This window comes from Scyliorhinus torazame, chromosome 8 (genome assembly GCF_047496885.1).
Source record: "Scyliorhinus torazame isolate Kashiwa2021f chromosome 8, sScyTor2.1, whole genome shotgun sequence".
Taxonomy (NCBI): domain Eukaryota; kingdom Metazoa; phylum Chordata; class Chondrichthyes; order Carcharhiniformes; family Scyliorhinidae; genus Scyliorhinus; species Scyliorhinus torazame.
In genome coordinates this window covers 125,664,594-125,687,290 of record NC_092714.1, presented here as the reverse complement: position 1 = coordinate 125,687,290, position 22,697 = coordinate 125,664,594, and the positions used below count along the sequence as shown (strand labels likewise).

General features: G+C 47.6%; 1 protein-coding gene across 4 annotated transcripts in view; it reads right to left on the bottom strand.

Annotated features, from left to right (window-relative positions):
- reps2 (RALBP1 associated Eps domain containing 2) overlaps window positions 1-22,697 on the bottom strand; it is a 319,465-nt gene that overhangs the window by 62,491 nt on the left and 234,277 nt on the right. For all 4 annotated transcript variants that reach the window (XM_072514142.1, XM_072514145.1, XM_072514143.1 and 1 more), the window contains exons 11-13: window positions 18,932-18,973; window positions 9,192-9,237; window positions 7,930-8,066 (exon numbers count right to left, since the gene is read on the bottom strand). In XM_072514142.1, coding sequence (XP_072370243.1) covers window positions 7,930-8,066; window positions 9,192-9,237; window positions 18,932-18,973 — 225 coding nt within the window. The remainder of the gene's footprint in view (window positions 1-7,929; window positions 8,067-9,191; window positions 9,238-18,931; window positions 18,974-22,697) is intronic.

Here is a 22,697-nt window from a genome sequence, read left to right as displayed (position 1 = left end):
ACTTGTTCCCCAGCAGCTTCGGTACAGAAAGTGAAGGCTGCTGGGACGGCACCGTTTCTTATACTCCGCCTGTCAGGGCGGAGCTACGTAACAAGAGCCAATGGTCAACTCCTGGGTTTAACCAATGGTCATCAGCCTCTTAGGTACCGCAATACCTGGTACTACCACACGCAGACACAGGGTAATGTGCAAACTCTACATGGACAGTGGCCCAAGGCCGGGATCGAACCTGGGTCCTGGCTTTGTAACTTTAGGAGTGGAGTAAAAAAAATGTTTTAAAAACTGGATTCACAAAAGCATAATCAGGCAAAAATCAACATCAAAACAAAAAATGAGACAAGCATCTTTTCCCAAAGGTAGGGGAGTCTAAAACTAGAGGGCATAAGTTTACGGTAAGAGGGGAGAGATACAAAAGGGTCCAGAGGGGCAATTTTTTCACAGAGGGTGTGAGTGGAACGAGCTGCCACAGGCGTAGTAGAGACGGGTGCAATTTTGTTTTTTAGAAAGCATTTCGACAGTTATAAAGGAAAGTTGGGTACAGAGGGTTATGGGCCAAATGCATGCAATTGAGACTAGCTTGGTGGTAAAAACTGGGGTGGCATGGACAAGTTAGGCCGAAGGGCCTGTTTTCATGCTGTAAACCTCTGTGACTGGGACTGGTGATCAAACCCTTGGTCAAAGACGTGAGTTTTAATCAAAGTGTGAAAAGAGGAGAGAGAGTTAGAGAAGCTAAGGAGATGTGGGGAGGGAATCCTTGAGCTTGGGGCCCAGACTTCTGAAGTAAAGGTTATCAATGGCAGGGTACAGAAAGTCAGGATTGTGCAAGAGGTCAGAGTTGGAGGAATGCAGCATTCTGGGACGGTTGTAGAGCTGTGAAGAGGTTACAGAGTTAGGGAATTTTGATGCATCCTGTGGATTCTATATTATGAAGCTCCGTGTACTGCATCCACTTTAGTTACAAGGAAAATGCTACTTTGTTTAAAAAAGTATAGTCTTTGGAATCATTGTGATTATTTTGTATTGTTAAGATTTCTGACACTTCTAATGTCAGGATAGTCAACTTACTGAGACAATGACTATAGAAGTATTAACTTGGTTGAGGTGAAGTGACAGTATTATATGTTAGAGACAAAGCTATTAAAATGTGAAAGCACTGAAGGAGAGCTGTGATTTCCAAATAAAGCATGTGGTAACTATTTTGACATGATTATAACTTTAGATTTCTCTCTGCCAACTTTTAAAAAGATAGAATGCTTTTGAATAATATTCAGAAACATCAAAGGATAATTCTAAATGAAATATCGATAGGATCGTTCCTAATCCTGATCCAAACATGTGGCTTTGAGATATTCTCTGACAGTTTAGTGAATAAAAAAATCACTCCGGCAATACAAATTAAATATCCCAGGTTTGATTCTCCTATTGAGCTAAAAGAGTAGGCAATAAGAGTAATGCATATGGTTTAACTGGGTTTAGAACAGAGTTTGGTTAACCTCTTTCACCTGAAGAGCCTTTTGAAACATATTTGCCTGAGCTAAACCATTGTAAGTGTGGTGAACGTATTGTACTAACCATTCACCACTGTATTACATTGTATCACGCTGTTGCCCACGTGGGCTCCACCTATGGACCATTGTACTGTACTACACGGAATGTATCATGTTGGTGCCCTTGTGGGCTCCGCTCCTGGCTCCACCCCCTTGAGGGCAGGCATAAAGAGCAGCTGCCCTGTAGGCACCTCTCACTTGCAGAGCAGTCGCAGGCAGGCACTGTTCTAGTCGATTAAAGCCACTGTTCACTTCAACTCTGTCTCGCGTGAATTGGTGGTCGCATCAGTAAGCAGCAAAATGAAAAATCCGGCAAAATCCAAGTGTTTGGGAAATTGCCCATTTTTTTTCCAGTAGCAGGCATAATTTGCACTTATAAATAAAATACATGTATTGATTAATTATTAAGATATCAAAGATGTGACTCTAGAGTTGAAGGTTGCCGCCCTATGTTTTAGCAGAAGAAAATTAAGAGCTAGGGTTTCTGCTTCTAGCTGCTATCCAGTGTGCACTAGTCAAAGTGAGGACTAGCTACGTTGCTCATTGGGCCCTTAGAGCCAAGGCTTACACTAGTTTGGTCATTTGAGTGCTGAATCAGAAGATGGTTAGTTGCAGCAGAGAACTGTGTCAGAGCAAGATAAAAACAAAAAAAATCAGAAAAAAGAAACAGAGGGAGAGAATTAGGGAGGAGCAGAAGCAAAGTGCAGTTTCCCAAGAAATTCAAAACCCAACTCTGGTTCGAAACACTATCACAGGTCAGAAGATCTGATAGATATAATTAGTGCATCAGATAACCAAATCAACGCAGCAAATCTGATTTTGGGAGAAACATTTAAATTCACCCTCAGGCTGCGAGTACAGTGTCTCAAGTTCAGCTAACCAAAAACCGGACATCTTTTAAAAAATATATGTATATTTTATTAAAGTTTTCAAACAGAAATTTTCCACTTTACAAATCAACATAAAAATAACACAATAGCTGATAAATAACATTATTTAAATAAAATAGTGAGCTAACAAAGTGACAACAAAAAAAAAAAGTTTTTCAGTGCTCCTCCGCCCCCCCCCCTCTGGGCTGCTGCTGCTGACGATCTATTTTCCCTTAACGTTCCGCGAGGTAGTCAAGGAACGGTTGCCACCGCCTGGAGAACCCCTGAGCCGATCCTCTCAGCGCAAATTTCATTCGTTCCAGCTTTATGAACCCTGCCATGTCGTTTATCCAGGCCTCCACGCCGGGGGGTTTCGCTTCCTTCCACATAAGTAGGATCCTTCGCCGGGCTATCAGGGACGCAAAGGCCACAATATCGGCCTCTTTCGCCTCCTGCACTCCCGGCTCTTCCGCCACCCCAAATATCGCTAACCCCCAGCCTGGCTTGACCCGGACCTTCACCACCTTTGAGATCACCTTTGCCACTCCCCTCCAGTACTCATCCAGTGCCGGACACGACCAGAACATGTGTGTGGTTCGCCGGGCTGCCCAAGCACCTCCTGCACCTGTCCTCCACTCAGAAGAACCTGCTCATTCTTGCTCCCGTCATATGTGCTCTGTGTAGAACCTTGAATTGTATCAGGCTAAGCCTGGCACACGAGGAATTTACCCTACTTAGGGCATCAGCCCACAGCCCCTCCTCAATCTCCTCCCCCAGCTCATCTTCCCATTTTCCCTTCAGCTCCTCTACCAGCGCCTCCCCCTCGTCTCTTATCTCCTGATATATTTCGGACACTTTGCCCTCCCCGACCCATACCCCGGAAATCACTCTATCCTGGATACCCTGTGTCGGGAGCAGCGGAACTTCCCTCACCTGTTGCCTCGTAAACGCCCTCACTTGCATGTATCTAAAGATATTCCCCGGGAGCAACTTATACTTTTCCTCCAGCGCTCCCAGGCTCACGAACGTCCCGTCAATAAACAAATCTCTCAATCTCCTAATTCCTGCCCGATGCCAGCTCTGGAACCCTCCGTCCATCCTTCCTGGGACAAACCTATGGTTGTTCCTGATCGGGGACCACACCGAGGCACCCGTCACCCCCCTGTGTCGCCTCCATTGCCCCCAGATCCTTAAGCTTGCCACTACCACTGGGTTCGTGGTGTACCTTTTCTGGGAGAGCGGCAGCGGCGCCGTCACCAGCGCCTTTAGGCTCGTTCCCTTACAGGATGCCATCTCCAGCCTCTTCCACACCGCCCCCTCTTCCTCCCTCGTCCACTTACAAACCATCGCCACGTTGGCGGCCCAATAGTAGTCGTCCAGATTCGGCAACGCCAGTCCCCCTCTGTCCCTGCTGCGCTGCAGGAACCCCCTCCTTACCCTCGGGGTCTTCCCTGCCCACACAAAACTCATAACGCTCCTGTCTATTTTCTCTGAAAAAGGCCTTAGTGATCAGAATGGGGAGACATTGAAACACAAAAAGAAACCTTGGGAGGACCATCATTTTTACCGCCTGCACTCTGCCCGCCAGTGACAGCGGCAGCATATCCCACCTCTTGAAATCCTCCTCGAGCTGCTCCACCAGCCGCGTCAGATTGAGTTTGTGTAGAGTTCCCCAGCTCCTAGCTACCTGAATCCCCAAATATTGGAAGCTCCTTTCCACTCTCCTTAACGGCAGTGCGTCTATTCCTCTTCCCTGATCCCCAGGGTGTATTACGAAAAGCTCACTCTTCCCCATATTTAGCCTATATCCCGAAAAATCTCCAAACTCCCTCAATATCTGCATAACCTCTGTCATCCCCTCTACAGGATCCGCCACATATAGCAGTAGGTCATCTGCGTAGAGTGTCACTCGATGTTCCTCTCCCCCTCTAGCCACCCCCCTCCATTTCCTAGAGTCTCTCAACGCTATGGCCAGTGGTTCAATTGCCAACGCGAACAGTAATGGGGACAGGGGGCACCCCTGCCTTGTTCCCCTATGTAGCCGAAAATACTCCGATCTTTGCCGATTTGTGACTACACTTGCCACTGGGTCCCCATATAGGAGTCTGACCCAACTGACAAACCCCTCCCCGAACCCAAACCTCCTCAACACCTCCCATAGATACTCCCACTCTACCCTATCGAATGCCTTCTCTGCATCCATCGCCACCACTATCTCTGCCTCCCCCTCCGCTGGGGGCATCATTATCAACCCCAACAGCTGTCGCTCGTTGACATTCAGTTGTCTCCCCTTTACAAACCCTGTCTGGTCTTCATGCACCACCCCCGAGACACAATCCTCGATCCTCGTCGCCAGCAGCTTGGCATCTACATTCAGGAGTGAGATAGGCCTATATGACCCGCATTGCAGCAGATCTGTGTCCCGCTTCAGGATTAGTGATATCGTCGCCTCCGACATTGTCGGGGGTAGAGTCCCCCCTTCTCTGGCCTCGTTAAAGGTTCTCGCCAGCACCGGTGCCAACAAGTCCACATATTTCCTATAAAATTCCACCGGGAACCCGTCTGGTCCTGGGCCTTCCCTACCTGCATGTTCCCCAGCCCTTTAATCTCCTCATCCACCTCAATTGGCGCCCCCAGACCTGCCACCTCCTGCTCCTCCACCCTCGGGAACCTTAGTTGGTCCAGAAACTGTTGCATTCCCTCTTTTCCCTCCGGGGGTTGGGACCTATATAGCCTCTCATAAAAGGTCTTAAACACCTCATTTACCTTCCCTGCTCTCCGCTCTGTAGTTCCCGTTTCATCCCTGACTCCCCCAATTTCCATCGCCGCTATCCTCTTGCAAAGTTGGTGGGCCAGCAGCCGGCTCGCCTTTTCCCCATATTCGTATCTCATCCCCTGTGCCTTCCTCCACTGTGCCTCTGCCTTTCCCCACCTCCAGGTCCGGGATACGTCCCAGCATCCGCTTCATAAATCCCGCGTCATCCCAGTTCGGGGCATATACATTTACCAGCACGACCTTCTTTCCCTGCAATCTACCACTCACCATCACATATCTACCCCCGTTGTCCACCACTATATTCCTAGCCTCGAACGACACCCGTTTCCCCACCAATATCGCCACCCCCCTATTTTTCGCGTCCAACCCTGAGTGGAACACCTGTCCCACCCGTCCTTTCCTTAACCTAACCTGATCCGCCACCTTCAGATGAGTCTCCTGAAGCGTGACCACATCTGCCTTCAGTCTTTTTAAGTGCGCGAACACTCGGGCCCTCTTGATCGGCCCATTTAGGCCTCTGACATTTCACGTGATCAGCCGGATTGCCCCCCCCCCCCCGACTAGCCATCCCCTGTTCTAGGCCAGCCCCCCGTCCGGGTCCCGCGCACCCTCCCGTCCCGACCACCTCATCTCTTGCCCGCTCCCACTCGCTCCCAGCAGCAGCAACCCAGTTGATCTCCCCCCCCCCCGCTAGATCCCCATCTAGCATGGTTACTCCCCCCATGATGCTTCCGAAAGTCAGCTAACTCTAACTGACCCCGGCTTCCCCCGTTCTCTCCTTGACCCCCCCCGTGTGTGTGGAACTCTCTTCCTTCCTGCGCCTATCTTCCCGCCATCATCTCCCTAGCGCGGGAAATACCCCGCGCTTTCCTAGATCGGCCCCGCCCCACATGGCGCAGCTCCCCCATTCCCCATCCCCCCTCTCAGTCCCTTTTTACCACCGGCGCCCACATTTCTCAGTGTCCCCCCATCAAGAGGGGAAAAAATCACCGTCTATCGTCTCGACACTATGAACCTCCCATTCCCCAATTTACATTTCTGTACATCAACCTCGTTGTCTCCCCCCCAACATCAGTCCCTCAGTTCTGGTCCAGTTTCTCTTCTTGGATGAAGGTCCATGCTTCATCCGACGTTTCAAAGTAGTAGTGCTTGCCCTGGTGCATGACCCACATTCGCGCCGGCTGCAGCATCCCAAATTTTATTTTCTTCCTGTGAAGCACCGCCTTGGCCCGATTAAAGCTCGCTCTCCTTCTCGCCCCCTCCGCGCTCCAGTCCTGATACTCGTATCACCGCATTCTCCCACCTGCTACTCCGTACCTTCTTGGCCCAGCTCAAGACAGCCTCTCTGTCAGTGAAGCGGTGAAATCTCACCACTATCGCCCTTGGTAGTTCTCCAGCCTTTGGTCTTCTCACAAGGACCCGGTGAGCCCCTTCCACCTCCAGGGGGCCCGAGGGGGCCTCAGCTCCCATTAGCGTGTGGAGCATCGTGCTCACATAAGCCCCAACGTCAGCTCCCTCCATTCCTTCGGGGAGACCCAGAATCCGGAGGTTCTTCCTCCTCGAGCTGTTCTCCAGGACTTCGAGCCTTTCAATACACCTCTTATGTAGCGCCTCATGCGTCTCCGTTTTTACCACTAGGCCCTGTATCTCATCCTCGTTTTCGGCTGCCTTTGCCTTCACCCCACGGAGCTCTATCGCCTGGGCCTTTTGTGTTTCTTTTAGCCCATCGATTGCCAATAACATCGGCGCCAGCACCTCCTTCTTTAGTTCCTCCACACACCGTCGGAGGAATTCCTGCTGGTCCGGGCCCCATGTCATCTGGGCTCCATCCGCCGCCATCTTGCTTCTTCCTTCTCTTCTCTGCTGCTGCTCCAGAGGATGCCTCGCAATCTGGCCACTACCACCGGTCCTTTCCATACACACCCAGGGGGACACCTTCCTTCGTCACACCCACACTGGGTTTGGTCTGAAAAAATTTCCGTTGGGGCTCCCGAAAAGAGCCCAAAAGTCCGTTAGAACGGGAGCTGCCGAAACTTGCGGCTTAGCAGTGCATCGCCGCAACCGGAAGCCACCGGACATCTTTTTAAGCAACCATCACTTGCTTTTCCCTCCTCACCAACATGTTTGGCCTAACAGCAAGGCTGGGAAATTCCTTGGAGTTGCTCCCACTCCATCACCAACATTTAATTGAAGTGCCGCGGGAAACCCCATTTACATGCATAAACAGATCTTCTGGTGCGCGTCCGGGTAGATTGCATTAATAGATCTAAGTGCAGCTCCATGGAATTATTTCCAGAGATCTAGCGCATCTATCCCCAGAAGACTCACCTTACTAACTGAACCCATCTGCTGTGGTACAGCTGTAGTTTTTATGGATAATAAATTATATGAAAATAAAATAGTATTGGTACATGGAGGAGAGGTCACATACAAATCTTATCTTGGCGGCTGTTGAAGACTTAGAAATTATGTGTCTGTTGGATGCTAAGGGCATAATTCCAGGCACAAAGCACTAGATTCCAATGAAAATTATGCCTGGTGATTTTACATTTGTAAAAAGGTTAAATGTGCAGTTGGACAAAATTACAACCATTTTATAAAAAAAATGTACTGCACTATATTGACTCTGAGAATAATAGTTGGGATCCATTCTATTTTTCAAATAAGCATATGGGAAAATAGACAGTGGTTTCATCAGCAAAACCCGCTCTTGATGCACAGTGGAAGGATCACTTACGTTGGGTACCTTGTTGGAAAAGTTTATTAAGGTCCAGGGAAGAGGCTCTGGAATGTGTCTTTGGAAGTCTAGGTGGTGGAATAGGAGGAACTTCCCCTTTCTTAATAGCATCTTCAGCAGAGGTACTGGAGTATGATCTATAGTGGAGAAAGGTGGCACATTTTAACAAGGGCCAGTAGAATTGTACACACAAAGTGGTCTCCTGGCCAACTGTTACCTCTCAATCAGCACTGAACATGATTGCCAGATCATAGGTGGATTGGCCATGATAAATTGCCCTTAGTGTCCAAAATTGCCCTTAGTGTTGGGCGGGGTTACTGGGTTATGGGGATAGGGTGGAGGTGTTGACCTTGGGTAGGGTGCTCTTTCCAAGAGCAGTTGCAGACTCGATGGACCGAATGGCCTCCTTCTGCACTGTAAATTCTATGATATATCGCATTGCTGCTCGTGGGATTTCACCATGCACAAATTGATTGCCTTGTTTCTCACATTACAACAGTGGCTGCACAGGATCACCCCTCATGACCCAGGGTCTGGTAAAGGATTCTAACAACTCACAGACTGTGTGATAGAGATAGACCCCCCTCTCACTGAACTCTCAGACTGTGCAACAGAGATCATCCCAGTCTCTCCAAATTGCTGGCTTTTCACCAGCCCCTCTCTGGCTGAACACCCCCGCCCTCACTTTTCAACGGCCCAACTCTGGATGAACACTCCCACTTTTCACCGCCCCATATGGCTGAATTCCTGATTTCCACTGGTCCTGCTCTCGTTGAGCTTGTGGCTTTTCACCGGCCCCGCTCCAGCTGAATTTCAGATTTTCTAATGGTCCCGATCTCGCTGAACTTGTGGCTTTCCATTCACTCCGTTCTGGCTGAACTCTGCGCTTTATACTCATTTTGAATAGGTTTTAATGAAGAGCCATGAGAAATCAACTGGAATTAGTAATGGTGCAGCAAGAAGCTACCCACTGTGTATGGGATTTGTCTGATAAGCAAGTCTCATTCCAAGTACTACTTTACACAGCCAGCCTTTCAACTAATTTGTAAAGCTCACTTAACTAGTCTATTACATTTGTTCAGCTTCCACTGGGACCCAGCCATGGTTGATTAATGTGCTTGAGATAACAGTGAATTGGATAGATGATAATCTAAATGCATTGAGTATTTCAGTACACCATAAAGTACACTGTGCATATAAAATGCTCTATTATTTTAATAAACATTAGATATTTAAGAAGCTATTTAGTGCACATAAATTACCTGGGTCTTGTTTTCCTTCTCTGGGTGTAATCCAGTTCTTTACAACCTTCAAAAGCAGGAGGTTACACATTAAAAGGACATCGCTCTTGAACAGAAGTCATTTATGAAACAGCACATTTTAAATTATAATTGAGACTCCCAATCATGCACTTTTTCTAAATCTATGTACACTCAGCAAGAAAGATCCAGATTTTCCTGCGAGCACCGCGATGGGTTTAACCATTGATTGCCCAGTTGCCAGCTGCACTCTCTCTCTCCCTCTCTTCTCCCTCTCTCTTCCGGCGAACTTTTACCACACAACCTATTATTGCCAGAGTTGCAAAAAGAAAAATGCATTGGCAAAACTTTAATTTTTATTAGTTTCAGAATCAATAATAATAATCACTTATTGTCATCACAAGTAGGCTTCAATGAAGTTACTGTGAAAAGCCCCTAGACGCCACATTCCGGCGCCTGTTCGGGGAGGCCGGTACGGGAATTGAACCCGCGCTGCTGGCCTTGTTCTGCATTACAATCCAGCTGTTTAGCCCACTGTGCTAAACCAGCCCCTGGTGATTCAAGACTGATAATGTGAAGTTCATCACCAAACTGGTCATTTGTTATATTTTAAAAAGGCACCATTATAATGGATAGGCTGGACAGACAGTTTTGTGCAAAAACATTCCAGAGCAGAATTTTGAATCCGATTTTCTTTTTCAGTCAGTTTGGCCACTATTGTCGTAGGAATCTCTCAGTCGTAGGACAGCAGCAACGTCACAACCAATTGATATGGACATTTCAGTGTACATGCAAATGAATCAAGTTCAGGAAATTGATCGAGAAAATTAATCTGCTTCTGTGTACAGTAAGTCCCCGATTAAAGTTGCTTCGCTTAACAAATTCTGGTTACAATATCATGCACAGAATGGTGATGGTGTGCCCATTGAAATCATGACATCCGTAACAACATTGGGGGTGACTCTCTGAACCCTTTCGGGCTGGATCAAATTGCGTGATGGCCAGAAACTCTCGGGAAAGGGCCATAATGCGATTTCTGCCAGTTAGAACTCATTTTGAGATTCTCCCCACCTCCGGCCAGCAACGTAATCTGGTTCTAGCCCTCGCTGGGCATGAACCAGATTACCATATTTGAATTCTAATTTCTGCAGGCTGAATCGGCATTAAGCTCAATTCACCGGGCTCCTGTAATTCTCCCACCCACCGGCGCAACGTGAAGCCAGCGGAAATCACCACGAGTCTCCAAAAACAGAGACCAGGGCTTGGATTCTCCCAAAATGGGGCTAGGTCCCCACGCCAGCGTAAAAACGCAGGCGTTGCACTCCTGGGTTTCCGAGAGAAAAAAACAACCCAATTCACTTATCTGCAGGGGGCTAGCAGGGACCCAGAATGCTTCACCTACGGACCCCCGCACTTCCGGTTTGGAGTCCGCGCATGCACAGGGCGGTGGCCTCCAGCGGCTGCGCCGAGCGTCATGGTGGACTCGGACCGTGGACCAACACCAATAAACTAGTCCCCCCCGATCGGCCGCGCGCCCGGGAATCCTTCCGACCCGATCGCTGCTCCGGCTGCCCATAAGGCCCCCCCCCTTCCCGGTGTTCGATCCCCCCGCTTCCCACCAGGACGTTCGCAGACTGAGTCCGCAGTTGCCACGCTATGTTCTTGACAGGCCATATGTGGTTAGAACCATGCCACTTGGAACTCGGCCTGTTGGGAACGGAGTATCGCTGGCGGACCTCGAGCAATGGTCCCCCAGCCGCACGGCATAATTCACGAAAGCGTGGATAATCGGGGCCTGGATATTTGCCGGAGAGCGCTGGGCCCGATTCCGTCGTCAACTTTGTTTCTCCGCCCCCGCGCCAAATGCGATTTCGGCGCGGTGCTGTGGAGAATCTTGCCCCAGATGTGATAACCATGCCGTGGGGTCCAAAGTGTATTGTAGCCCCTGGATGATCAGGGGCATGGCTGGACAGTGCTATGGCACAACCCTCTGGCACCATGAAGTGCCAAACTGGCAGTGCCAGGATAGTACTGTCAAGGGGCATGACCTGTAGAGGCAAGGGGCGAGGTCTTTATCGACTGAATAGTGGGCTGTTGCACACCTGGGGGGGGGGGTGTGGGGGGTGTTGGTACCGGCAATTTGGGGGGGTGGGGGGGGGGTTTCTGTGGGGCGCCCTTCACCTCAGAGGAGCCAGACCTGCCGGCATCTTCAGGTCCTGCGCACCTCATTCAGGGCTCAAATCACCCCAACATCCAAAACAAATTCTAAGTGTGGTTGGGTTGTGATCTGGATTGAGACGAACCACCTGATGGGAAATCGCATCGTGTTTCCCGCCAGAGACCACACTTCGAAAAGTTTTGGGAGAATCGGGCCCATTGTTAGGTCTGTTACAATTTGTATGTTGTATTGCGTGGATTATGAGGTGCCATTTTGGAGTAAGAGGTTGTGGCAACAATGCTGTGCTTGATCCAGTGGCTTGTCGTTGAGAAGGATGATAACCAATTCTGGTTGGGGGGGGGGGGGGGGGGGGGGGAAGAGAGTGAATGGGGGAGTGGAAGCCTGGACAGATCACTCTTGTGAAATGCAGTACAGGTGCTAACTCTGCAATCATCTTTTAATGTTGGAGCTCTGGGTGTGGCTCTTGTGCAGCTCGGCATCAGGTAGAGGCCATTTTCAAGCTGGTGAGAGAGATGTTTGCTGCAGATAACATTTTATCCTTGGCTCAGGGCCTTGTTTGGGTGAAAAATGGAGGATGTAATACTTCTCTTTCAGGAGGAAAAGGGAAGCCAGCAGGTCTTGACTCTTTAATCTTCTGAATAATTTGGATCCCCAGATGCTACCTTGTGTTGAGTGGAGGCAGAGGCACCATTTTATGGTCAGTGAGAGAGACTTTGTTGCAGCTTATAGTGCTGCCCTTGGATCCGGGGCTACTTTCGGCAAAAGTCACAATGTCTTTCAGGAGGGAAAAGGAAGCCAGCAGGTCCAGACTCTGCAATCCTCTGGTAAATCTGGACTCCCAGGTGTGATCCGTGCATCCACCAGGTGAAGCCATTTTTGGAGATTGTTTCAGTAATTCAGGAATTTAGTGCTCCAATCCAACTAAATCAAGAGTCAAAAACATTCAGTAAGTGATGCCAGTGAAGCTGCTGCTACGAAAACGTTTACTTTGGAGATGAAGTGAGGGGTTTTTAAATGCTTTTGAGGCTGGAGAATGAACCGTTGATATCGGGAAAGCACTTGGGTTATCCACTGTGACGTTGTGAGCAATTCATTGTAACGCTGACAAAATTTAAACACAGTGTGCAAAGTGTTACACCTTAGGTGCGACTAAGTCTGACGAAAAGCAGCATTATGAATTATATGGAAAAACTGTTGGCAGTCTGGATCGAAGGCCAGAACCATCATAATAGGCCTCTTAGTTTGATGGTCACCCAAGCAAAAGCGGAAAGCTTTTGGTGACTGAAAGAATGAGCAGCGTGGGAGTTCACAGTCAGAAAATTTCAGGGTTGATCATGGTTGGTTCAAACATTTAAAAAACATTTTTAATTAAAAAAAAATTTAGAATATTCAATTTTTTTTTTCCAATTAAGGGGCAATTTAGCGTGGCCAATCCACCTAACCTGCACATCTTTAGGTTGTGGGGTGAAACCCACACAGACATGGGGAGAATGTGCAAACTCCACAAGGGCAGTGACTCAGGGCCGGGATTCGAACCCGGGTCCTCAGCGCCACAGTCCCAGTGCTAACCACTGCGCCACATTGGTTCAAACATTTTAATAACATTTTCTATTTGCATCTACTTAAAGGAACCGGCGAAGCAGCTAGTGCCAAAACTGAAGTGTCTAATGTAATCCCTCCTATTTGGAGAAATTTACTGAAGAATGTGGCGACTCACCAAAACATGCCTTTAACATTGATGAGATGGGATTTTACTTGATGCCACAGTGAACATACAACTCCAAACAGAAGACAGCGTCAGGATGTTTATGCATCAACAGCCGCTTAATTGAAAATGAAAATGAAAATCGCTTATTGTCACAAGTAGGCTTCAAATGAAGTTACTGTTAAAAGCCCCTAGTCGCCATCTCCTGCTTGGTGGGAATGCTGTGGGAGATTTCTTGTTTAGGTCCTTAGTCGCATAGCAGTTAAAGACATTAGGGTTACAGAACATCAGCACATCATTTGACCTTCGGGTAAGAAAGCCTGGATGATGGCGGGGGGGATGCAGACTACGCCAAATGAAGGAATCTTTAATTTATAGGGATCCTAACCTGTCGAACCACGCCAAGTTTGGGGGAAGCTTAGTTGATGAATCAAGTCCTGGCGCAATACGACAAGTTATAAGATTTGTACTATTTATAGACTGTGTTAAGTTGTTTGATTCCTTGTATTATTCGACTGTGTATAGTTGAAGGAATTTATATCATCTCTGCTATTCGGTTATCAGTAGCACTTTGCGAATACTGGAACTCAGCAGAAATTTGCAGTATAAACTCCTCAGGTGCCAAAAAGAATTGTTTTATTTATAGTCGCTTGATTACAATTTGAAAGTCATTTAAAAGGCAATTCGTAGACAATTCGAAGCTTTCAGAGAATTACAGACATTATCTTTCTTTGCTTAGGCAGACAGCTCGAAAGTAACTTTTTAAAGGTCAAAGTCTGGCAATGAAACATGAAGAGAGAGAGAGAGCTAATCTTCAGCTAAACTCAAACTGAAAGTCAAAAGTGGACTAACATCACTGACACAGACTGTTAGGCTGACAGAACACCCAAAGACATCTCCTAAAAACTAAACACTAAACCAAACCTAAAATGGAGACTATAAAGGACAAAACTGACTAAACTAACAGAAAGACAACACAAAGACATCTCCTCAACACACACACCCCCAAAGACAATACACTACAGACAACACACTTAAAAGACAACAAAACCTAAAATGGCGGGGAGAAACTTTTTAGTTATACACTTTCATATCTGTCTTAAGTCATCTAATTACACCCCAATATAATCCTAATTGGTTTGGGTTAGACTCAAACACATCTGATTTGATGGCAAGCCGTCCATCTTCAATGTGCAACATCAGCTTTTCTGACCCAGCTGTTATCTGCATTGTGAACAATGTTGCTGTGTATTCAGTCCCTGTCCTTGACAATTAGCACAAGCAGTGTCAAATTATCTTGCTGTTTTAATGTCACACTGTCTTTGAAAATATGCATTTGCCAGAACAACGGACTTCAGTAAAAGTGAATTATGCTGTATAAATGGGTATTAAAACTGGGGCTCAACATTTATGCTTAAACAGCTATCTTTTACCTATACTAGTTGTATTCGAAATACCTGGCTTCTACAGGAGGGGTGGTTGTACTCTTTCAAGAATGCAGGCTATTCCTACTTGGAGGAGATATTGCGCCAGGGAAAATATCATCAAGATAATGTATCCTCTTAGATAATCCCCCAGGTCATCCTGGCATTGATAACTTGTCCAACAAATGTCGAGGTAATTTTCCTGCCGCTCAATATGACTTAATTTTTATTGTCATGGATCGGGAAGCAATGGCAACATTCAAGACTTGGTTTCTGTGTCATACCTTCTCCCAGCTCATCATGGCAACAGATGGTGAGAATAGGTTAACAGTCAGGGGGTTTTGTCATGCCTACAAAAACCGCCAAGGTATCAACAAGATTTCTGATTCATGGGACAAAATTATGTCATTGCACTGATTGGTGGGTGGCGGGAAGGTTGTCAGCCACTTCATTGCAGTGTCCCAAAGTTCAGCACAAAATCTTCACCTTGTAGAACGAAATTGGCTTTGATCGAATGGAAGAGCCAGATGTGGTGGAATTGCTCAAGTCCGACTAAGAAATAGTCCGAAGAAGATTTGATGCACCTGGCGAGTCAACAAGCTGAAGAAAAGTGCACTAAAACATCACTCCCTCAAGGTTAGTCAACAAAAACATCTGTCAAGAGATTCCAAACTTATTAAATAGGCAACAGAAATCTTCACTGAGGGTGATCCAAATAGAGAGCGCAGTTCCCAAATGAACAGGGAGATCAACAATGGCATGAACTGCTCCAAGGAGATCCATCAGTCCAACAGTCATTGGGTACATTTCTTAAGTTTGACAACAAACCTGTCCCTTTGTCCCAATAACCCCACCACGCCCCACCTAGGCTCCACAATCACCAGTGGTGGGTGGACCTATGAAGAGTCCTAATTGGCATCTCTACCGGTAGACATGATGACTGGTTTGACGAAAACGCTTCAGATCAACAATTAAGATTAATGGCAAGACCCTGAAAATATGGACCATTTTCGATAGCTTGGGAGCTTCCACTTGTCGAAGGCAGGCATGGACGGGAGCTCTTGAAAGCAGGATTTCCTTCCAAATGAGGGACAGAGGTCCCACCTGCAACTACATAATGGTCATTCAAACTTAAATTGGCTGCGAGATACTCAAGAGTCGGCGGGGACCCTGCGGATAGCAGGAAGCAAGACCCTACCATCTGAAAAATTCAGGCCATACGACAGAAGGTAAAGCAGAGAGGAATGTTTTTTTCCCCTGTGTAAGCTATGGATTTTACCCAAATATCACAGCAAGGGAACAGATTTTCTCGGATACCGAGACTGATGCACACCTACAGGGAGAAACCAGCGAAACTGTAAAATAGTAGAAATGAAATCCTAAACATAATGCCTAGCACAGAGCTTTGTGTGGTCAGCTTAATTGCAACATGACTAGAAGTGCCAACCTCCATATTTGTCGTTTATTTAATTGAGTCTTAATTTTAAAAATATTTTGTAACAAAATGTTCTCATAGCCTCTATCCTTGAAACAGTAGCTCTGGGGGAAGGAGTTTAAGAATTGGTTTTCCTGGCTGTGATACCACTTCTGAGAAATTAGACTATGGCTCAGGTTTCAGGTTGCTAGGGAAACAGAAGTTAGTTGGGAGATGACATTTCAGCCTTTGGTCAGTCTTCAGTTTTATGACAGCAGGAAACAAATCAGAATGGAATTGGGCATAAAGCTCTGTTTAAGCCAGCTGGAAAGGACTAATATCGTAAAACTGTGTCTGATCAGTTCAGATTTGTGGTAGAGCTGAATGGTTCCAGAAAAGTTTACCATAACAGGATGCTTTGAGTGGTTGGATAAAAGGGACTCTCGAAAGCTATGCCACCAGGATTGTTGTGACCGGACAGTGTCCACAGAAATACACCATGTGGAGATAAGCTTGCCTGTGGATCTGAGAGAGCAAAGCAGTTGTTCGGAGGATACTTGAGGGTTAGACCTGGCCTGAGGATAAATGGCTGAATGACATTGGAATACCAGTTAGGACTTTGGGGATCACTTTGTGTCACATGTTCCTAAGAAATGTGTGAGACAAACCTCTGTTGTATCAGCCATTTCATGTGTAGTTTATAATTTCTACGGAATACAATTTGCCTGTTAATTTAGGTTTAATCTATGTTGGTTTTAGTTTAATTGTTAAAAGTGAAACCTTGTCCCTTAAGGTTTATTCTGTTAATTTCAGGGTGGGAAGTAAGATAATTTTTGAAATGTACAAGCTTACAGCTTTTCTGAATTTGCTCTGCGTCAAATTTGAAAGCAAATACATTTTTTCCCTCTTTTTCCTTCTCTCTAGATAACATGTGTCCCGAGCATGAACCTCTCTCCATCAATCTGACAGAGGAGGTAACTAAGTGTGTAGATGAAGGTAGAGCAGTTGATGCTGTCTACATGTATTTCAGTAAGGCGTTTGATAAGGTTCCCCATGGTCGGCTCATGAAGAAAGTAAGGAGGGGTGGGACAGAGGGAAATTTGGCCAATTGGATAAGTAACTGGCTATCACATAGAAGACAGAGGGTGGTGGTGGATGGAAAATTTTCAGACTGGAGACCAGTTACCAGCGGTGTACCACAAGGATCAGTGCTGGGTCCTCTGCTATTTGTGATTTTTATAAATCACTTGGAGGAGGGGGCTGAAGGGTGGGTCAGTAAATTTGCTGATGACACCAAGATTGGTGGAGTAGTGGATGAGATGGAGGGCTGTTGTAGGCTGCAAAGAGACATTGATAGGATGCAGAGCTGGGCCGTAAAATGGCAGATGGAGTTTAACCCTGATAAGTGCGAGGTGATTCATTTTGGTAGGACAAATTTGAATGCGGATTATATGGTAAACGGCAGGGTTCTGAGGAATGTGGAGGAACAGAGAGATCTTGGGGATCATGTCCACAGATCTCTGAAGGTTGCCACTCAAGTGGTTAGAACCGTGAGGAAGGCCTATAGTGTGTTAGTGTTTATTAACAGGGGGCTTGAGTTTAAGAGCAGTGGGATTATGCTGCAACTGTACAGGACCCTGGTGAGACCACATTTGGAGTATTGTGTGCAGTTCTGGGCACCTCATTATAGGAAGGATGTGGACGTATTGGAAAGGGTGCAAAGGAGATTTACCAGGATGCTGCCTGGATTGGAGGGTAGGTCTTATGAGGAAAGGTTGAGGGAGCTAGGACTTTTCTCACTGGAGCGAAGGAGGATGAGAGGCGACTTAATAGAGGTCTATAAGATGATGAGGGGGATAGATAGAGTGGACGTTCAGAGACTATTTCCTCGGGTGGATGTAACTGTTACAAGGGGGTGTAACTATAAGGTTCAGGGTGGGAGATACAGGAGGGATGTCCGAGGTAGGTTCTTTACTCAGAGTGGTTAGGGTGTGGAATGGACTGCCTGCTGTGATAGTGGAGTTGGACACTTTAGGAACTTTCAAGCGGTTATTGGATAGGCACATGGAGCACACCAGAATGACAGGGAGTGGGATAGCTTGACCTTGGTTTCGGACAAAGCTCGGCACAACATTGAGGGCCGTAGGACCTGTTCTGTGCTGTACTGTTCTATGTTACAGTGTACACTTGATCATTAGGAGGCATGCATGCAGTCTGAAGTAATTTGTGTCACAGTTTTTTAGCTTACATGTAGAGAAATCCCAAGACAGAATGACAGAGGGTGTGAGGAAATCATGGGCTGGATTCTCTGTTTCAGCGATTAAGTGCCGGCTCAAATGAATTTGCGGGTGTCTTACGACCCAAAAATCGGCACCAAACCCTCACCGATTCTGGGACCGGTGAGGGGCTTGCAGTGGTGCCGGGCGAAGCTCCTGGTGCCCTCGCTGAAAACGGGTCCGTGGGCGTGTCCGTGGCCGCGCGGGCTCACAGCGGCGACCTGCAGCGGTCGCGTAGCACAACATGACGCCGGCCGTACGCAGACCCGACCCACCATCCGTGACACTATAGGCCACCCCCTGCCAGTCTCCCCAGCCCTCGTGGAAGCCCCCCCCCGGCCAGCAGTATGGCTCCCGGCAAGCGGCACAGATCCCGGCCGAGTGTGGTGGCGCTGGACACAGTCCACAGCCGCCATGCCAGGTTCCCGACCACTGAGACCACACGTGTCCCGCGCGGTCAGGAACTCGGCCCATCGGGGGCTGAGCATCGCGGGACGGCCTGCCGAATAAGTGCCAGCACCGTTGCAATGGCGCGCGACACAATGACGCCATTTCAGAGGGTTTGGGGTATGGCTGACCAGAATCGCCGAATACGGTATCAGCGTCGGGCAACGAAGAATGCAGCCCCAATATATCTTTGTGTAATGGCCTGACCATTGTGCCATTTTAAATTTTCGTCATTAATAATGAATCGTTAAGAAATCAAATCCTTCTCAGAACGCATCTTTCGTAGTGTGGTACTCACCTGATAGTTGTTTGGAACTAGCATTTGTGATCAGATTTAAATCTGTAAAATAAATGCAGAAATTAGTACAAATTCAGCATCTGTTTCTTTGTCCCATTCTCTCCCGCCATCATGACCGATTACCACTTGCTCATTCTTACACAGTAGCCCAAATATGGGTTGATAAATGTTCCGAGCTATTTGACAGAAATTATGATTCAAGCAGACTTAGTTAACTTCTGCTAATTCTTTTCTTGGTCTAATTGTTTACTGTGAGCTGTCTCCTAGTGTTACACGGAGAGATGAACAAAACTTATTCAACTGCAGCAAATAATTCCCCAAAGTCTCACTTTAGGTATCTGGGGGTGCAGGTTGCCCGGGAGTGGGGGAGGCTTCGCAGGTACAATATCACTAGTTTGGTGGGGAGAGTGAAAGCCGATCTGGCAAGGTGGGACGGCCTTCCTCTGTCACTGGCGGGTCGGGTACAGGTGGTTAAAATGAATTTGTTGCCGCGATTTCTGTTTATTTTTCAATGCCTACCGGTTTTCCTGCCAAAGTCTTTTTTCAGGGAGATTGAAGGAAGGATTACCTCGTTCATATGGGGAGGGAAGGTGGCCAGAGTGAGAAAGGTGCTGCGACAGAGGGGAAGGCAGGCAGGGGGTTTGGGTCTCCCGAACCTGTTGTACTACTACTGGGCGGCGAATGTGGAGAAGGTGCGGAGCTGGGTCAGAGGGGTTGATTCCCAGTGGGTCAGAATGGAGGAGAGTATATGCAGGGGGTCGGGGCTTAAAGCACTTGCAACAGCGCCGCTCCAGATAGCTCCGGGGAAATACTCAGGGAGTCCGGTAATAATAGCTTCATTGAAAATCTGGAGGCAGTTTCGCCAACACTTTGGGTTGGGGGTGGGGCCAAGGGAAATGCCGATTCGGGGGAACCACAGATTTGAGCCAGGAAAGTGGGATGGAATTTTTCGGAAATGGGAAGAGAGGGGGTTTAATCCTCTAAAAGATTTGTTTCTTCGGGTTAGGTTTGCAGGATTGAGGGAGCTGGAGGCGAAGTATGGACTGGAGCAGGGAGAAGTGTTTAGGTACATGCAGGTTCGGGATTTTGCCAGGAAAGAGATACAGAGCTTCCCAGAGGAACCGACCTCCACATTGCTGGAGGAGGTGCTGACGACAAGGGGACTGGAGAAAGGGGCAGTGTCAGCGGTGTATGGAGCTATTTTGGAAGAGGATAAGGCACCACTGGAAGGGATCAAAGCAAAGTGGGAGGAAGAGCTGGGAGAGGTTATAGAGGAGAGGGTCTGGTGTGAGGTGCTCCGGAGAGTGAATGCCTCTACCTCATGTGCGAGGTTGGGGCTGATACAGCTGAAGGTGGTATATAGAGCGCACCTCACGAGGGCGAGGATGAGCCAATTTTTTGAAGGAGTAGAGGATGTGTGTGAGCATTGCGGGGGGGGGGGGGGGGGGGGGGGGTGGTCACGCTAATCACGTTCATATGTTTTGGTACTGTCCAAAGCTAGGGGAGTACTGGAAGGAGGTGTTTAGGGTAGTTTCCAAGGTGGTACGTGTGAAACTGGACCCGGGTCCTCGGGAGGCCATATTCGGGGTGTCGGACCAGCCGGGGTTGGAAACGGGTGCGGAGGCAGATATCATAGCCTTCGCCTCGTTGATCGCCCGAAGGTGGATCCTGATGGGATGGAGAGCAGCCTCTCCACCCAGTGCCCTGGCGTGGCGGGGGGACCACTTGACCCTTGAGAAGGTTAAGTTTGAAGTGAGGGGAAGCTCGGAGGGGTTCTATAAGTCATGGGCACTATTTATTATGCACTTTCAAGAACTGGATAACATCGAACATTAGTTGGGGGGGGGATGGGTGGGAGGGATTGGGGGGGGGGGGGGCTGTGTATATTAAGGGTGACTATGGGTAATCCCGATTCCTTTTTGTCATTTGTTTATGTAAACATGCGGGCTGATGTTTGGGGGTTGGTGGGAGGATGGGATCGTTGTTATTGTTATGGGGTTTGACATATCTGTTGCTGATTATTGTTTATTGTTGATGGCTGTAAATGCGGGAGGAAATGTGAAAAAGGAGAATAAAAATATTTATAATTCCCCAAAGTAATTTTGGCTACTAGATTAGCCTCGTACAAAGAAGCTCAAGAGTATTTGCTTTAACATTTTGGCCAGTTCAGTTTCCTCCAATGAATAATAATAATAATCACTTATTGTCACAAGTAGGCTTCAATGAAATTACTGTGAAAAGCCCCTAGTCGCCACATTTCGGCGCCTGTTCGGGGAGGCTGGTACGGGAATTGAACCCGCGCTGCTGGCATTGTTCTGCATTACAAGCCAGCTATTTAGCCCACTGTGCTAAACAAGACTCCCAATCAAAACACAGTTGGTACATAAACCTGATTTAATGGGTGCATTACAATTATAATGATGTTTAAAATTTCACAGAATTCAACATGTAATAATTAATCAGATATTTTTCATCTGGTGGAACCACAGAATAAAGTACTGAACATCTGCAATCCTTCAATACTCTGGATTTCCTTGCCGTAAGAATTGATGTGCACATCCTTATTTCATAAATTGAGCAAAAACTCCCTCTGATGTCTCAACAAATCTTAATAATACAAGCAGACAGACCGGAAATTCCCAGGTTCGATACCAGATCTGTGCGGGGGGGGGGGGGGGGCTCACTTGGCTAGACAGCTGGTTTGCGGTGCGGAGCAAGATCTGCAGCACGGGTTCAATTCCCGTACTGGCTGAGGTTATTCATGAAAGCCCCGCCTTCTCAACCTTGCCCCTCACCTGAGGTGTGGTGATCCTCAAGTTAAATCACCACCTCTAAGTGGAAAGTAGTCCACGGTCATCCAGGACTATGGCTACTTTATCTTACCTATAGTGACGATTGCCCCCACAGTGATTCAAAGCTCGGAGCAGAGATATATGCTGTAAGGTGAAGTTTCCACCCCTATCTCAGAAGGAAGCCCTGTCTTATAGAGCTAGCGGTCAATTGGATGGCTGGCAGCTCTGTAGTCACAGCAGCGCTAGGGAGGAGACGTGGCCACTGCTGGGACCTACAGTCAGTCCTGGATGAAGAGAAGCCCGCACTTTGCTAAGCCTAGGCTATCACCGGAGCCAAGCTGGCTGGCCCCAAAGTCAGGGGTTGTGTGGACGGCCAGATTTGACAGTTTAGGGAAAGAGGATAAAGGTTGAAGAATTACCTTTGGGGAAGGGGGCGGGAGTTGCCTCCAATGGTCACAGGGTCTTGCGAAAGGAGGTGCCCCCAACTTATCTAACGGCAACAAAGCTAAAGTTGCAATGCCTCTGGGTCTCCCCTTGCCATGGGTAAAATAGCAAAGAAGCAGAATGAGGCTCTTAATTGGGCAATAATTGGCTCAAGGGCAGGTGGGCTGTCTGATGCCTCCATCGCCTCCTGCAAAACTTCAGACAGGTTGGGGTAAGAAGGTCACGTGCTCATCAGCAACCCCCCCCCCCCCCCACCGCCCACTTCCTTCCTCGGCCCAGTCACAACACATTGAATCCAGGTTAAAGTTGGGACTGGGGTTAACTTTAGATTTACTCTCAGGAATTTATCCATTCTAAAAGTTTCTTTTCCCCCAATATATTTCAAATGTGTGGAGGAAATGATGTGGAACTCAGGGTGCACTTCTTTATTAACTTTGTGTTTTGGGGGAGATGGGAATGGAAGAAAGGCTTGACTTTTTAAATGTAGCCCAGTAGATCTCATTTACCTTTACAAGTGTATTTTGTGTGAC